Source organism: Muntiacus reevesi, chromosome 2 (genome assembly GCF_963930625.1).
Source record: "Muntiacus reevesi chromosome 2, mMunRee1.1, whole genome shotgun sequence".
In the NCBI taxonomy this organism is placed as follows: domain Eukaryota; kingdom Metazoa; phylum Chordata; class Mammalia; order Artiodactyla; family Cervidae; genus Muntiacus; species Muntiacus reevesi.
The window spans coordinates 84,643,989-84,660,275 of NC_089250.1; the positions used below are offsets into that span (position 1 = coordinate 84,643,989).

Below are 16,287 nucleotides of genomic sequence, written 5' to 3' on the forward strand. Positions count from 1 at the left end.
CATGAGGCCATCTTCAACCACCCTATATAAAACAACCGTGGTATGCCTGTCAGCCTCATCCTGCCCATATCCCTTCACTGTATTCAACACTATCCAGGGGTCTGTGTGTATTTCTATGTTGTCTTTTTCCTTATTCCTTTTGCCCCCTAAGAATACAAATTGTGCAAGGGCAGGGACTAGGTTTTGTTCCTTGCTAACTCCTCACAGCCTGGCACATATTAGGTGCTCAAGATACACTTGAAGGAATTAGAGAAGACATCTGCCTCCTTTAAACAGGCTGCTATATAAATTTTTTTTTAATTTTATTTTATTAGTTGGAGGCCAATTACTTCACAACATTTCAGTGGGTTTTGTCATACATTGACACGAATCAGCCATAGAGTTACACGTATTCCCCATCCCGATCCCCCATCCCACCTCCCTCTCCACCCGACTCCTCTGGGTCCTTCCAGTGCACCAGGCCCGAGCACTCGTCTCATGCATCTCACCTGGGCTAGTGATCTGTTTCACCATAGATAATATACATGCTGTTCTTTTGAAACATCCCACCCTCACCTTCTCCCACAGAGTTCAAAAGTCTGTTCCGTACATCTGTGTCTCTTTTTCTGTTTTGCATGTAGGGTTATCATTACCATCTTTCTAAATTCCATATACATGTGTTAGTATGCTGTAATGTTCTTTATCTTTCTGGCTTACTTCACTCTGTATAATGGGCTCCAGTTTCATCCATCTCATTAGAACTGATTCAAATGAATTCTTTTTAACGGCTGAGTAATATTCCATGGTGTATATGTACCACAGCTTCCTTATCCATTCGTCTGCTGATGGGCATCTAGGCTGCTTCCATGTCCTGGCTATTATAAACAGTGCTGCGATGAACATTGGGGTGCACGTGTCTCTTTCAGATCTGGTTTCCTCGGTGTGTATGCCCAGGAGTGGGATTGCTGGGTCATATGGCAGTTCTATTTCCAGTTTTTTAAGAAATCTCCACACTGTTTTCCATAGTGGCTGTACTAGTTTGCAATCCCACCAACAGTGTAAGAGGGTTCCCTTTTCTCCACACCCTCTCCAGCATTTATTGCTTGTAGACTTTTGGATAGCAGCCATCCTGACTGGCGTGTAATGGTACCTCATTGTGGTTTTGATTTGCATTTCTCTGATAATGAGTGATGTTGAGCATCTTTTCATGTGTTTGTTAGCCATCTGTATGTCTTCTTTGGAGAAATGTCTGTTCAGTTCTTTGGCCCATTTTTTGATTGGGTCATTTATTTTTCTGGAATTGAGCTTCAGGAGTTGCTTGTATATTTTTGAGATTAATCCTTTGTCTGTTTTTTCATTTGCTATTATTTTCTCCCAATCTGAGGGCTGTCTTTTCACCTTACTTATAGTTTCCTTTGTAGTGCAGAAGCTTTTAATTTTCATTAGGTCCCATTTGTTTAGTTTTGCTTTTATTTCCAATATTCTGGGAGGTGGGTCATAGAGGATCCTGCTGAGATTTATGTCGGAGAGTGTTTGCCTATGTTCTCCTCTAGGAGTTTTATAGTTTCTGGTCTTACATTTAGATCTTTAATCCATTTTGAGTTTATTTTTGTGTATGGTGTTAGAAAGTGTTCGAGTTTCATTCTTTTACAAGTGGTTGACCAGTTTTCCCAGCACCACTTGTTAAAGAGGTTGTCTTTTTTCCATTGTATATCCTTGCCTCCTTTGTCAAAGATAAGGTGTCCATAGGTTCGTGGATTTATCTCTGGGCTTTCTATTCTGTTCCATTGATCTATATTTCTGTCTTTGTGCCAGTACCATACTGTCTTGATGACTGTGGCTTTGTAGTAGAGTCTGAAGTCAGGCAGGTTGATTCCTCCAGTTCCATTCTTCTTTCTCAAGATTACTTTGGCTATTCGTGGTTTTCTGTATTTCCATACAAATTGTGAAATTATTTGTTCTAGTTCTGTGAAAAATACCGTTGGTAGCTTGATAGGGATTGCATTGAATCTATAGATTGCTTTGGGTAGAATAGCCATTTTGACAATATTGATTCTTCCAATCCATGAACACGGTATATTTCTCCATCTGTTTGTGTCATCTCGGATTTCTTTCATCAGTGTTTTATAGTTTTCTATGTACAGGTCTTTTGTTTCTTTAGGTAGACATACTCCTAAGTATTTTATTCTTTTTGTTGCAATGGTGAATGGTATTGTTTCCTTAATTTCTCTTTCTGTTTTTTCATTGTTAGTATATAGGAATGCAAGGGATTTCTGTGTGTTAATTTTATATCCTGCAACTTTACTATATTCATTGATTAGCTCTAGTAATTTTCTGGAAGAGTCTTTAGGGTTTTCTATGTAGAGGATCATGTCATCTGCAAACAGCGAGAGTTTCACTTCTTCTTTTCCTATCTGGATTCCTTTTACTTCTTTTTCTGCTCTGATTGCTGTGGCCAAAACTTCCAAGACTATGTTGAATAGTAGTGGTGAGAGTGGGCACCCTTGTCTTGTTCCTGATTTCAGGGGAAATGCTTTCAATTTTTCACCATTGAGGGTGATGCTTGCTGTGGGTTTGTCATATATAGCTTTTATTATGTTGAGGTATGTTCCCTCTATTCCTGCTTTCTGGAGAGTTTTAATCATAAATGAGTGTTGACTTTTGTCAAAGGCTTTCTCTGCATCTATTGAGATAATCATATGGTTTTTACCTTTCAATTTGTTAATGTGGTGTATTACATTGATTGATTTGTGGATATTAAAGAATCCTTGCATTCCTGGGATAAAGCCCACTTGGTCATGGTATATGATTTTTTTTAATATGTGGTTGGATTCTGTTTGCTAGAATTTTGTTAAGGATTTTTGCATCTATGTTCATCAGTGATATTGGCTTAAACAGGCTGCTATATAAATTTGAAAAAGAACATATAGGTAACAAAAAAGGGCTCCTGGAAGAAGAAAACATAAAACTCAAGAGAAGATAAATGTAGATGTCAAAATCTCACAAATGTCAAAGTTGAAAAACTGGAGAGAAAAGGTAAAAAAACTAGGCAATCTTTCCAAAATATCCAGTTTCTGAATAATACACAGGCCACAAGAGGATAAACCATTCAAGGAAACTTCCTGCAACTGTGGCCATTAGCGTCCTGACTGACAGGGCCTACTGAGGGCTTAAGACAATGAATGGCTCATGATCATAAGACTTCAGAAAACCATGGACACAGCAGGTAAAAGAAGCATCCAGAAAAAGGATCAATAAATAGGCTTCACAAAAAAAATCAAGGGTTACAGTAGCACTGAGTTTCTCACCAATACCAACTGAAACTAGAAGACAACAGATCAATGAGTTCAAAACATAGAGAAGATAATTTCAAGCTTGTACTCATGTAATTTTCAATTAAGTATAAAAGTAAAATAAAGCCGTTTTCAGACACATAAGGCTTCAAAATGTTTACTTCCATGTCTTCTTTCACCAGAGGATACACTTCACTAAATAAGAGATTAAACCAAGTATGAGGAAAGTGAAATCTAAACAGCTATGAGAGAGGTGAAAATAACTGTCAGGATGATGGGGAGGGACATATCACAGTGACAGCTACGCAGTTAGCCTCGTGAGCAACCACTCCAGATTATGTCAGAAGACTTGGAGAGAGAATTATTCAAAAAATTAAAATGACAGTCTACTTAATGTGTCTGGATACACTAGATATTGGAAATTTACACAACTAGGGAATAGTTTGAAAATATATAAAAACAGAGTAAACTCAAAAGTAAGTATTAACTTCACAGAAAACAAACAGAATTCAGGAAAGGAAAAGGAATCATGGTATACTACATGGCTTCAGTTCAGGTGCTCAATTGTGTCCGACTCTTTGCAACTGCATGGACTGCAGCACTCCAGGCCTCCCTGTCCAGCACCAACCCCCGGAGTTTACTCAAACTCATGTCCATCGAGCTGGTGATGCCATCCAACTGTCTCATCCTCTGTCGTCCCCTTCTCTTCTCGCCTTCAATCCTTCCCAGTGTCAGGGTCTTTTCCAATGAGTCAACTCTTCGCATCAGGTGGCCAAAGTATTAGAGTTTCAGCTTCAATATCAGTCCTTCCAGTGAACAAGCAGGCCTGATTTCCTTTAAGATGGACTGGCTGGATCTCCGTGCAGTCCAACGGATCTCAAGAGTCTTCTCCACCACCACAGTTCAAAAGCATCAATTCTTTGGTGCTCAGCTTTCTTTATAGTCCAACTCGCACATCCATACCTGACTACTGAAAAAACCACAGCCTTAACTAGACGGACCTTTGTTGGCAAAGTAATGTCTCTACTTTTTAATATGCTGTCTAGGTTGGTCATAACTTTTTTCCCAAGGAGCAAGTATCCTTTAATTTCATGGCTGCAGTCACCACCTGCAGTGATTTTGGAGCTACCCAAAATAAAGTCTGACACTGTTTCTCCATCTATTTGCCACGAAGTAATGGGACTGAATGCGATGATCTTTGTTTTCTGAATGTTGAGCTTTAAGCCAACTTTTTCACTCTCCTCTTTCACTTTCATCAAGAGGCTCTTTAATTCTTCTTGGCTTTCTGCCATAAGGGTGGTGTTATCTGCATATCTGAGGTTATTGATATTTCTCCCAGCAATCTTGATTCCAGCTTGTGCTTCATCCAGCCCAGCATTTCTCATGATGTATTCTGCACATAAGTTAAATAAGCAGGGTGACAATATACAGCCTTGACATACTCCTTTTCCTATTCGGAACCAGTCTGTTGTTCCATGTCCAGTTCTAACTGTTGCTTCTTGACCTGCATACAGGTTTCTCAAGAGGCAGGTCAGGTGGTCTGGTACTCCAATCTCCTTCAGAATTTTCCACAGTTTATTGTTATCCACACAGTCGAAGCCTTTGGTGTAGTCGTAAAGCAGAAATAGATGTTTTTCTGGAACTCTCTTGCTTTTTTGATGATCCAACAGCTGTTGGCAATTTGATCTCTGGATCCTCTGCCTTTTCTAAAACCAGCATGAACATCTGGAAGTTCACGGTTCACATATTGTTGAAGCCTGGCTTGGAGAAATTTGAGCATTACTTTACTAGCATGTGAGATGAGTTCAATCGTGCAGTAGTTTGAGCATTCTTTGGCCTTGCCTTTCTTTGAGATTGTAATGAAAACTGACTTTTTGCAGTCCTGTGACCACTGCTGAGTTTTCCAAATTTGCTGGCATATTGAGTGCAGCACTTTCACAGAATCATCTTTTAGGATTTGAAATAGCTCAACTGGAATTCCATCACCTCCACTAGTTTTGTTCGTAGTGATGCTTCCTAAGGCCCACCTGACTTCACATTCCAGGATATCTGGCTCTAGATGAGTGATCACACCATAGTGATTATCTGGGTTGTGAAGATCTTTTTTGTACAGTTCTTCTGTGTATTCTTGCCACCTCTTCTTAATATCTTCTGCTTCTATTAGGTCCATAGCATTTCTGTCCTCTATTGAGCCCATCTGTGCATAAAATGTTCCCTTGTTATCTCTAATCTTCTTGAAGACATCGCTAGTCTTTCCCATTCTATTGTTTTCCTCTATTTCTTCGCAGTGATCACTGAGGAAGACTTTCTTATCTCTCCTTGCTACTCTTTGGAGCTCTGCATTCAAATGGGAATATCTTTCCTTTTCTCCTTTGCTTTTTGCTTCTCTTCTTTTCACAGCTATCTGTGGGCCTCCTCAGACAGTCATTTTGCCTTTTTGCACTTCTTTTTCTTGGGGATGGTCCTGATCCCTGTCTCCCGTACAGTGTCATGAACCTCTGTCCATAGTTCATCAGGCACTCTGTCTATCAGATCTAGTCCCTTAAATCTATTTCTCACTTCCACTGTATATTCATAAGGGATTTGATTTAGGTCATACCTGAATGGTCTAGTGGTTATCCCTACCTTCTTCAGTTTAAGTCTGAATTTGGCAATAAGGAGTTCATGATCTGAGCCACAGTCAGCTCCTGGTCTGGCTTTTGCTGACTGTATAGAGCTTCTCCATCTTTGGCTGCAAAGAATATAATCAATCTGATTTCAGTGTTGACCATCTGGTGATGTACATGTGTAGAGTCTTCTCTTGTGTTGTTGGAAGAAGGTGTTTGCTATGACTAGTGCATTTTCTTGGCAGAACTCTATTAGCCTTTGCCCTGCTTCATTCTGTACTTCAAGGCCAAATTTTCCTGTTACTCCAGGTGTTTCTTGACTTCCTACTTTTGCATTCCAGTCCCCTATAATGAAAAGGACATCTTTTTTGGGTGTTAATTCTAGAAAGTCTTGTAGGTCTTCATAGAACCGTTCAACTTCATCTTCTTCAGCATTACTGGTTGGGGCATAGACTTGGATTACCATGATATTGAATGGTTTGCCTTGGAAATGAACAGAGATCATTCTGTCATTTTGAGACTGCATCCAAGCACTGCATTTCAGACTCTTTTGTTGACTATGATGGCTGTTCCATTTCTTCTAAGGGATTCTTGTCCACAGTAGTAGATACAATGGTCATCTGAGTTAAATTCACCCATTCCAGTCCGTTTTAGTTCACTGACTCCTAAAATGTTGATGTTGACTCTTGCCATCTCCTGTTTTATCACTTCCAATTTTCCTTGATTCATGGACCTCACACTCCAAGTTCCTATGCAATAATGCTCTCTACAGCATTGGATCTTGCTACCATCACCAGTCACATCCACAACTGGGTGTTGTTTTTGCTTTGGCTCCGTCTCTTCATTCTTTCTGGAATTATTTCTCCACCTTCTCCGGTAGTATATTGGGCACCTACTGACCTGGGGAGTTCAGCTTTCAGTGTCCTCCTTTTGCCTTTTCACACTGTTCATGGGGTTCTCAAGGCAGGAATCCTAAAGTGGTTTGCCATTCCCTTCTCCAGTGGACCACATTTTGTCAGACCTCTCCACCATGACCCGTCTGTCCTGAGTGACCCTACATCGTTTCACTGAGTTAGACAAGGTTGTGGTCCATGTGATTAGATTGGTTAGTTTTCTGTGACTGTGGTTTTCAGTCTGTCTGCCCTCTGATGGAGAAGGATAAGAGGCTTATGAAAGCAATCCTGATGGGATAGACTGACTGAGGGGGATACTGGGTCTTGTTCTGATGGGCGGGGCCATGCTTGGTAAATCTTAATCCAATTTTCTGTTGCTGGGTGGAGCTGTGTTCCCTCCCTGCTATTTACCGGGGGCAAAACTATGGTGGAGGTAATGAAGATAATGGTGACCTCCCTCAAAAGATCCGCATGCATGTACCGCTACATCAGTGCCCCCAACCCTGCAGCGGGCCACGTTTAACCCACGCCTCCGCCGGAGACTCCAGGACCCACCCCAGACACCCACAGGCAAGTCCAGAACAGTCTCCTGGGGGGTCACTGTTCCTTTCTCCTGGGTCCTGGTGCACAAGCTTCTGTTGTGCCCTGCAAGAGTCTATCCCAGTCCTGTGCAAGTTCTGGCAGTTCTAAGTACTTTTATACTACTTAATATAAGTGCCAAAAATAGTTACAACTGAAATTACACTGGAAGGATGGGGGGATAAAAGGATGGAGTGGGGGTAGAGGATGATGAAAAAGTCAAGTCCTTAACCACTAGAACAGCAATAAGTAATAACTAAAACTGGAATTTGAAGATGAGGAGGTAAATGATACAAGAATCAGCTAAGTTGTAAGTGGTTGTCTGGGGATCTGGAGGCCTAGGGCTTTTGTTTTTCATAAAACAACATATGTTTTATGTTTTCATAAAGCAAGATATGTCTAACTATCTTCATAGTCATACCTTTGGTAAAAAAATAAAAATTATGCCACCTGGCCTTACCACATTTAACTAGTAGCGAAGATGACTTTTGAGAAGGAAAATTTAACAATGTATATCAAAATGTCACATGTGTACACTCTTTGACCTAGCCATTCCACTTTTACCAACTAAGAAAATCACTCTACAAGGGAAAAATGAATGCATGACCTAGGATATTCATTGGCTATTTTGTGTCTCTTTTTCTAAAAATTGGGGCTCATCTTCTTTATTCATTCTTCCACTGACTTGATAGGGGTATTTTACTCTCTGATTTATAGAAACTCTTTGCATTTTAGGAGTACTAACCCACTGTTGTAACTCATTCTGCAAATAAACCATATGTTTTGTCCTACAAAGTTTTACATTTTTATATAAATAGATCTATCAGTTTTATTTCTGGCTTCCTAAATTTAGATAAATATTTTCCCATATATTCTTTTGGCTTTTTTTTTTTTTTTTTAAACATTTAGACCTTTAATTGATGTATATTTTATTTTGGTATATGGTGGGAAATTGTGCTCAACTTTTACTTTCTTCCAAAATCACAGCCAGTTATCCAATAGTATTTATTGAATAATTCCTTTTTCAACTGATGTAGAGACTACTATATAATCAAATTTTCATATATAGATAGATGTAAACAGGTGTATACACACACACACATATATATATACACACAGACATATATACGTATATACAGATGCAGACCTTGTTTTACTGTTCTTCATAGATACTGCATTGTTTTACAAACTGAAGGTATGTGGCAACCAAGCATCAAGCAAATCCATTGATATCACTTTTCCAACAGCATTTGCTCACTTCATGTCTATGTCACATTTCAGTAATTCTCGCAATGTTTCAAACTTCTTTGTTATTATTCTACTTGTTATGGTGACCTTTGATGCTACTACTATAACTCACTGGAGGTTCAGATGATAGCAGTTTTTAGCAATAAAGTATTTTTAATTTAAGGTATGTACTTTTTTCCTAGACAATTGATCCCTGGGTTGGGAAGATCCCCTGGAGAAGGGAAAATGGCAACCCACTCCAGTATTCTTGCCTGGGAAATCCATGAACAGACGAGCCTGGTGGGTTACAGTCCATGGGGTTGCAAAGAGTCAGACACGACTAAGCGACAAACACTTTCACTTTCAATGTTACTGCACACTTAATAGACTACAGTATAGTGCAAACATAGTTTTTCTATGCACTAGGAAACCAAAATTTTATGTGACTGGCTTTCCTACGATGTTTGCTTTATTGCAGTGGCCTGGAATGGAACCCATGGTATTTCTAAGGTATGCCCATGTGTGTGTACACATATGTATGGTACATACGGTATACACATCGGTTTTGGACTCAGTTCTCTTCCACTGCTTTAAGCCACTGTGTAACACAATGAAGTCGGATCAAAAGAAATCACTTACCTGTCCTTCTTCATCAAAAGCCATAACCACCACGGCAGCTCCAAACTTCTTAATCTTTCTGGCCTTCTCCAAGAAGTCATCCTCTCCCTCCTTCAGGCTGATGCTATTAACAATGCACTTTCCCTGGCAGCACTTTAACCCGGCTTCAATCACAGCAAAATTGGAAGAGTCAATGCACAAGGGCACCTGAGGTCAGAAAGGCAAGACATCACAGAAGCACAGCAAGTCCCTACAAATCCCCTTCCAAGGACTCTCACATATTCCCTCTTTCTTCTTTAGAGAAACAACAAACAAATAACAGCAGTGTGACAGAGATAGGATTTTAATCTTACTCTTGTTCCTAAATACCAAAATATTTGGAGTAATTCCAGTCTAAAAAGAGACCTCATGTGTGGGCCAGAAACTGGTAACTCAAAAGATCATAGCTAAATATCAGAATGAGAGCACAGAAGTCTTTTCACTGGGGTCATGTTGCCCCCTCTGATTCTGATTTTAAACAGGTCATTTAGCTTCTCTTCACCTTAAATTCTCAAAATATTTACTCCCAGAGAAGCCTTGAGGCTTTTAAGTGCAAAGCTTTAAGACACAAATGAAGGATGGATTAATGTAATTCAGTGCTCACCACAGGACTTCTCACTTAAACATCTTAACAAAAAAATGACAGCCCTAGCTCTTAAGACACTAGAAAGTGTCCTGAAAAGAATTAAAAAAAAAAAAAAAAAAAGTCAAAACTCACTCCTCATCACAAATTCAATGGTAAAGAAATGAACATTTTAAATTTTTTAGAACCCATCTAAAAGTTTTGAAAAGCTTGACACAAAAATTAACTTTCATCTTAAAGAACAAATGTAAAAGCTGACATTAATACCTCAATTTAATCTTGTTTTATAATTTTGTCTTACTCTGCTATGCCTAAAAAGGTCCCTTCTTCCTGCAATAAGGAAGGACTATCTGAGTTCCCTAGTCTGTGGTAGAAACAGAACTAATGACTTGGTAGCAACAGGTAAGTATATCTTTCAGAGACATGAAAAGTTAGTTCTTAGCCTATCCAGACACCAGAGGAAGTTCAATAATCCTTGTGACCAATTCCAGACCTTGGAAACAGTCGCACTACTGTCACACCTTTTTCTCTGAAGTCTGGTTTATAATGAAAGGCTGCCATCATGTGAGAAAACAGACAATCAGAAACTACTGGGTTTTCAACACAGTACAACAGAAAACCAGTGTATGAGATGACAGACAAAGGGAAAAGTGACAAGGTCAAATGAGCGACAGAGCAGCACGTGCAAATTCCCTTGATGAATTGAGTTCTGTACGACCTTGGCAATGTCAGGCTCGGAAGCAATGAAGTTGCAGAATCTGGTCATTGCACTTGGACCGTCCAGCATGCCATCATCCATGTTAATATCCAACACCTGGGCTCCCATTTCCACCTGCATTTTGGCAACACTCAGTGCTTCCTGAGGAAAGAATTCAAGAGGAAGCAGCATCAGGAGAGGGTGACTCAAGAAAAGGCTGACAAAAGTAGTCCTTCACCATCCCGGGCAGTCCCTTCCAATTCCATTAGGCTAGCTAGCCAGCCCCTCACCACCAGCGCCACCCTCTACCCCGACCCTGAGCTGCTCTCAACCTTCACAGATGAACCTTTCCTAAAAATCTCTTCCATCACAATTCATCACTCCTCAGAACCCACAGAGGCTCTGATTCCTCCCGTAAAGAATCTCACTCCCTCAGCATGGTGTTCCAGGTCCTGGGGACCTGCCCCATCTTCTTATCCAACTCAACATCTCCCCAAACCCTGGCACACTTCACCCAGCCAAATCTGCTTCTACCTGTGTCACACATATTGTTCCCTCTGCTTCAAACACAATCCCCTCCCTTTCTATACTATTTAAGACCCAGCTCAAGTCCCACCTCCTTCAAGAAAAGTCATTACAGAAACCATCCAAAACTTATCTAACTCTTCAATATTCACCAAATCATGCAAAGCATTCACTGCAGGTTACTGACAGCAGTTATGTGAAATATAAGTTAAACTTTTTTATGCTAAAAGGATTTTCAAATCCATTAATACATTATTATACACTGTAAATCTCCAAGTACAAAATACAATACACAGCATTTTCCACTTATGATCATTTAAGGAATATGCTGTAGGATCAGTGTTCCAGAGAACATACTTTGGGAAACACTGCTTATTCCACAATGACTGGCTGCCTCTAAACATCTGCAACAATGATAAACATTATCACATAGTATATGACATTACCATTTCCTCATGGTTTCACAAATATGAGCTTATTCTCTGAAACAGATTTTAAGCATTTGGAAAATTGAGAAAGGTCTTATGTATCTCCCACTTTTGTTTGAACAATGATAGGCAAAACAGATGTGTTCAATAAAGTTTTCTAACTGACTGATACAGTAGAGACTTTAAGTCTTTGTTGTACGTTTCATAGTGTAATAAAATAAGCAGGGATAAAATCAACAGTAGATTCTAATGTTGTCCTAATTTTTTCTTAGTCAAAGAAAATCAAATAGAAATTTTTAGCAATCATGAGAGAAGAGGCATGAGACCCTCTGGCACAGGCTCGAGGGAATTCCATTCACAATGATCCAACATTACACAGAAAAAAGGGTTGCAATAAGATTCAGCAAATCAAAAAGTGTTTTGATATCAGCAATACATTAAATACCATAAAGAATAAAAAGAAGCATAAGTCATAGTCCTTGTTCTTGAAGGGCTTACATCTAGTTGAGGGCATACGACAATCCTATGAGAAGCTATGGACACTGCCATACAATGTGAGTCAAATGTCCTGCCTAAACACCTGGAAGGGCGAGATCTCTGAGGACTGAAGAGAGAAGGCCACCTGAGAGGGAGTGGCTTCAGTTGCCCCTGGGAAACAAACCGGAGGAAGCAGAGGGGAGACAGTAAGCAGTGACCTGTTTAGACCAGAGGTCAAAAGACACAAAATAGAGATGCTAGTGCCTGACCTTTCTACATCAGAAGAGCAACAGAATAACAGCTCAGGGGTCCAACTTCCCACACATGCTCCAAGGGATGTAGTCATTTGTTTAAAGATGTACAAGTTGAGTAAACAGACTGGACTGGACTTTCTCTCAGGTCAGTGTTCATTCACGTAACCACAGAACCTTGAGAGAGCACTAAACAGGCGCACTAGAATCCAGCGAGGAGTCATTCCTCACCACCCACTTCCTACTTCCCAGCCCCATCCCTGCTGAGACAGCAGAGTGGTGAAGGGTACAGGCTTGGAGGACTTAGGGTCTAACATTCACTTGCTGTGAAACAACAGGCAAGTGGTTTAACCTCCCCCAAGCTTCCAGCTGGACATCTGTAAAATGGGGATGATAACAGCACCTCTCTCACAGGTCTGAAAAGATGGAAGTCAAAAATGGCTGCAAAGCGCTGAGGACAGTGACAGGCATGTAGTAAGACCTTATGAGATGACAGATACCACTCCCACTTGCCTGCTTCTTCCTAAAATGCCGTCTGCTCTCAGTAGCAAATCTATCAAATCCCAGACTGAAAGGAACACCATAGAATGGTTTTAATTATCAAAACACAAAGAGAACACCATCACTGCAGAACTCTACATCACCATGAACGGTCGTAGGGATTTCATAAGAGTAGACATGAATGAAGGCCTGGAGGCAGAAGAACGCCTCCTGGAACATTCAGATGACAGGTCAGGACAGAAGGCAGGTTGGTGTCTACCTGAAGAGGACTGGATGATGGCCTAGGAGTTTGGGTTGCATCCCACGTGCAAAAAAAGCCACCCCATGAAAGCTTCTGAACTGGGGGAGACCATGGCAGCAGGATGTGCTGGTTGAGTAGTAGGCAGGAATGAAGGGAAGAGGACAGACGGGAACCATCATGAAGCATATAACCATATAACTGATGTACCTGCAAAACAGACCTCCAAGGGACACCACAGAGCAATCATTAACACATTCATAAAGGATGATAAATGCATACTTTCTCTGTGACTAAAACTAAGTTTACTTTGATACTGGTTGCTGGAAGATGTAAATGTTTTCAAAATCTTAAAATGAGAGAAGGCTAACGAAAAAAATAAAATCATTAATGCCCAGATCAGATTCCTCCATGTTTTAACTTCATATTTGCATAAGAAAAAAGAAGTTTGTCCTTGGTGGGCTCTCTCTGGATTAATTCTGCTCATTCATAGAGTGATCAAGTTTAAGAACACTAGGGCAAAACTTTTCAAGGCAGGGCCTATTCTTTCTTTAGTGTTTGCTTGTTTATTGTAGTTTACAGTAAACAGAATCAATAATATCATGCTGGTCAGTATCTGATGTGGTCATGAGAAAATAAGTGGGAATTTTCTTGGCTTTCCATTTCTTTAAAGGATTTGTGAGAAGCTGAAATGAACAGTATCTTCAAACTTTTAAAATTTCACAATTAATAGAAACAGCTAGAACCTGGGTTCTTCCCATCTCATCCCATTTCATACCTCGGGTGCATTTTTGACAAATATCAACAAGAGCAACTTTGGTTTTTCTAAGCCTCATCCTCCCACCAGCCCGGCCAGCTGCAAACACACTTTACCATTCTCACACTGTCTAGCAGCTCTGCTAGCAATGCTCTCAAAGGCAGAGCAGCTTTGTTTGCTGCTGTCTTAGCCAAAACACATGGCGGATGCCTCAAGGGTCTTATTAATGATGCTCACTTCATAATTTCCTCCCATGATGAGTTTAGCAAACCTCCTGGATCCTGCAACGTTACAGCGCTCTCCAATGTTAACAAAGTTGGTGTATGGTCCGATCCTGAAGGGCTCTAGACCTTAAAAGGAGAAGTATTTTGAAAATTTTCTGAAAATACATGTAACAAAAAGAGACAGCAAACAAATGTTGTCATGAGATAGAAAAGAAGTTTCTATGCCATATTCCATCTGACTAGCTAGGCATGGCCTTTTCCCCTAGGGATATTTAAACAGAGTACAAGTCTCTATGTTTACAACCAGAACTCTCAAAAGAAGAAATATTTCCGGGTTTTAAATTGCAAATTTCTCTAAAGAGCTGAATCATAACCAGCTCTGAGTAATAAGGCAAAATTATCAACATATTCTTATGTAACCAAGAGTCTGGGGCAAAAGCCATGAGGTTAGAACTAAAGGAATGCTCCCCAGCTGTCCATTCAGACATTGGCTCGAAACCAGATGGAGTAAGCTTTCTTAATCCTACCAACCGTGTATTTAGAGTTTTATCTCATCTCTTTGATTCAGAGGCCAAGAACCAATAATCATTGAGGCCCAACAGGGTCATGAGGAAGGACTCGTGCTGAACACTGGGAGACAGCTGACCCTGGGCAAGCCACTTACCTGTATTGCTCCTCTTTACTTGTCAAGGGACAATAGCATCTCCCAGTTAAAAGCTGATAAATTAGGGGCAAATATCAGATAATTACTGTGCATATGTTACTCTGAGGAAAAAAGCAACATGCAGTATAAAGTACTGCCCGAGGAAATGACCTTTAACTGTTTTTGTTCTACCCCTTATATTTACAGTATTAGAAGCAGAACCCTTGCTAGATGGTCACAGGCAGGCTCTGCGGTCAGTCAGTCCCGGGTTACAAGCCCCGTACAGCCATTTTAGTCAACACCCCAGGGGACTTGTCTCAGAGGATTGAGCTTACCAAACGACTCCAGGTCTTTTGTTCCCTAACTTGAAAGACTACCACTTCCCAGTTTGGGCCAGTGATTTCCTTCCCCATTGGTACCATCCTCACGGCCTCATTCCCCCATGGCAGCCTCTGAGTACCCCTGCTCTTTAGTTAGAACCTGGAGATCCCAGGGCACACAGGCAGGCTGCCAACATTTAAATGCCGGAGAGGCCCTGCTGCACTGCTCTAAAAGCATTTCACACAACACATTCTTATCTATTATGAATCTGAAGTATCTGACAGAAAAACTACATTTATTCTCAAGCCTGCAATTTAGAAAAGAACAATTAAAGAGAGTATGTTTGATGTTATTCTTCTAAAATCTGATTGAAGGTGGTTTTTAAAAACAATTTAGATATAGCACGTGAAATTCAAATCAGAAGAAAGAATTCTTTCATTCTTACATATATAAACTCTTTAAAAATCATAACTAAATGGTTATCTCCTATTTCGATTGTGGCAAAGGTTAACCATTTTAACTTAGTCCTTGGCTGAAGTGGTTCAGATGGTAAAGAATCTGCCTACAATATGGGAGACCCAGGTTCGATCCCTGAGTCGGGAAGGTCCCCTGGAGAAGGGAATGGCAACCCACTCTGGTATTCTTGCCTGGAGAATTCTGTGGACAGAGGAGCCTGATAGGACACAGTCCACAGAGTCGCAAAGAACTGGGCATGACTGAACAACTAACACTTTGGCCGAAGTAAGATCTAAGGATGAAATAAACTATTCCACCACACCTCTCTCTGATAAAAGCCCTTTTTTCAGGGTAGGGGGTGTATCATAAATCACAAATCCCTCTTTTTCTAATTTTATCCTGTCTTCTGGAGAATAAAAAGGAAAAAAGGGTTGATTGAAAAGGTATATTTTTAACTCAACTTCATCTCTCTCACTGGGATTAATTCTATGTAGCATGTTCTGAGTGAAAAAAGTAGGTATTACTTTTATTGTACTTTATTTCACTTTTCTTAGGAGAACATATGGAACACAAATACATCAGTTTAGAGAAATGTTAAATTCTCAGTTAGGGTGCATAATTCCTTGTGTGTGCTATTTGCAGGTTCTCTAAGAAACTGTATATACATTTTCCTTTGGGCTTAAAGATATTATCTAAGAATACAACATTAAAGTGTTGTGGGAAAAAATATAAAATTTAAAGTTTTTTTTCTAATAGTTGGCATGATAACCTATTTTACCAACACTCTTTTGAACATTGAAGCTTACTCTGAAGAAGGGAAGCTGCTTACCCCAGAGGGTTGTTGAGAACAAAACAGAATAACAGACATTACAACTCTTTGTAAAGTCCTGAACACACACTCAACATAAAAGCATGACAATAATATTTTAGAAGCACATAAAACTTTCTAGGA

The 16,287-nt window shown here is 40.1% G+C and overlaps 1 protein-coding gene across 3 annotated transcripts in view; it reads right to left on the reverse strand.

The window, feature by feature from the left end:
* MTR (5-methyltetrahydrofolate-homocysteine methyltransferase) overlaps positions 1-16,287 on the reverse strand; it is a 124,472-nt gene that overhangs the window by 67,736 nt on the left and 40,449 nt on the right. For all 3 annotated transcript variants that reach the window (XM_065922243.1, XM_065922242.1, XM_065922241.1), the window contains 3 exons: positions 13,929-14,041; positions 10,536-10,676; positions 9,217-9,402 (listed from right to left, as the gene is read on the reverse strand). In XM_065922243.1, the coding sequence (XP_065778315.1) occupies positions 9,217-9,402; positions 10,536-10,676; positions 13,929-14,041 (440 nt within the window). The remainder of the gene's footprint in view (positions 1-9,216; positions 9,403-10,535; positions 10,677-13,928; positions 14,042-16,287) is intronic.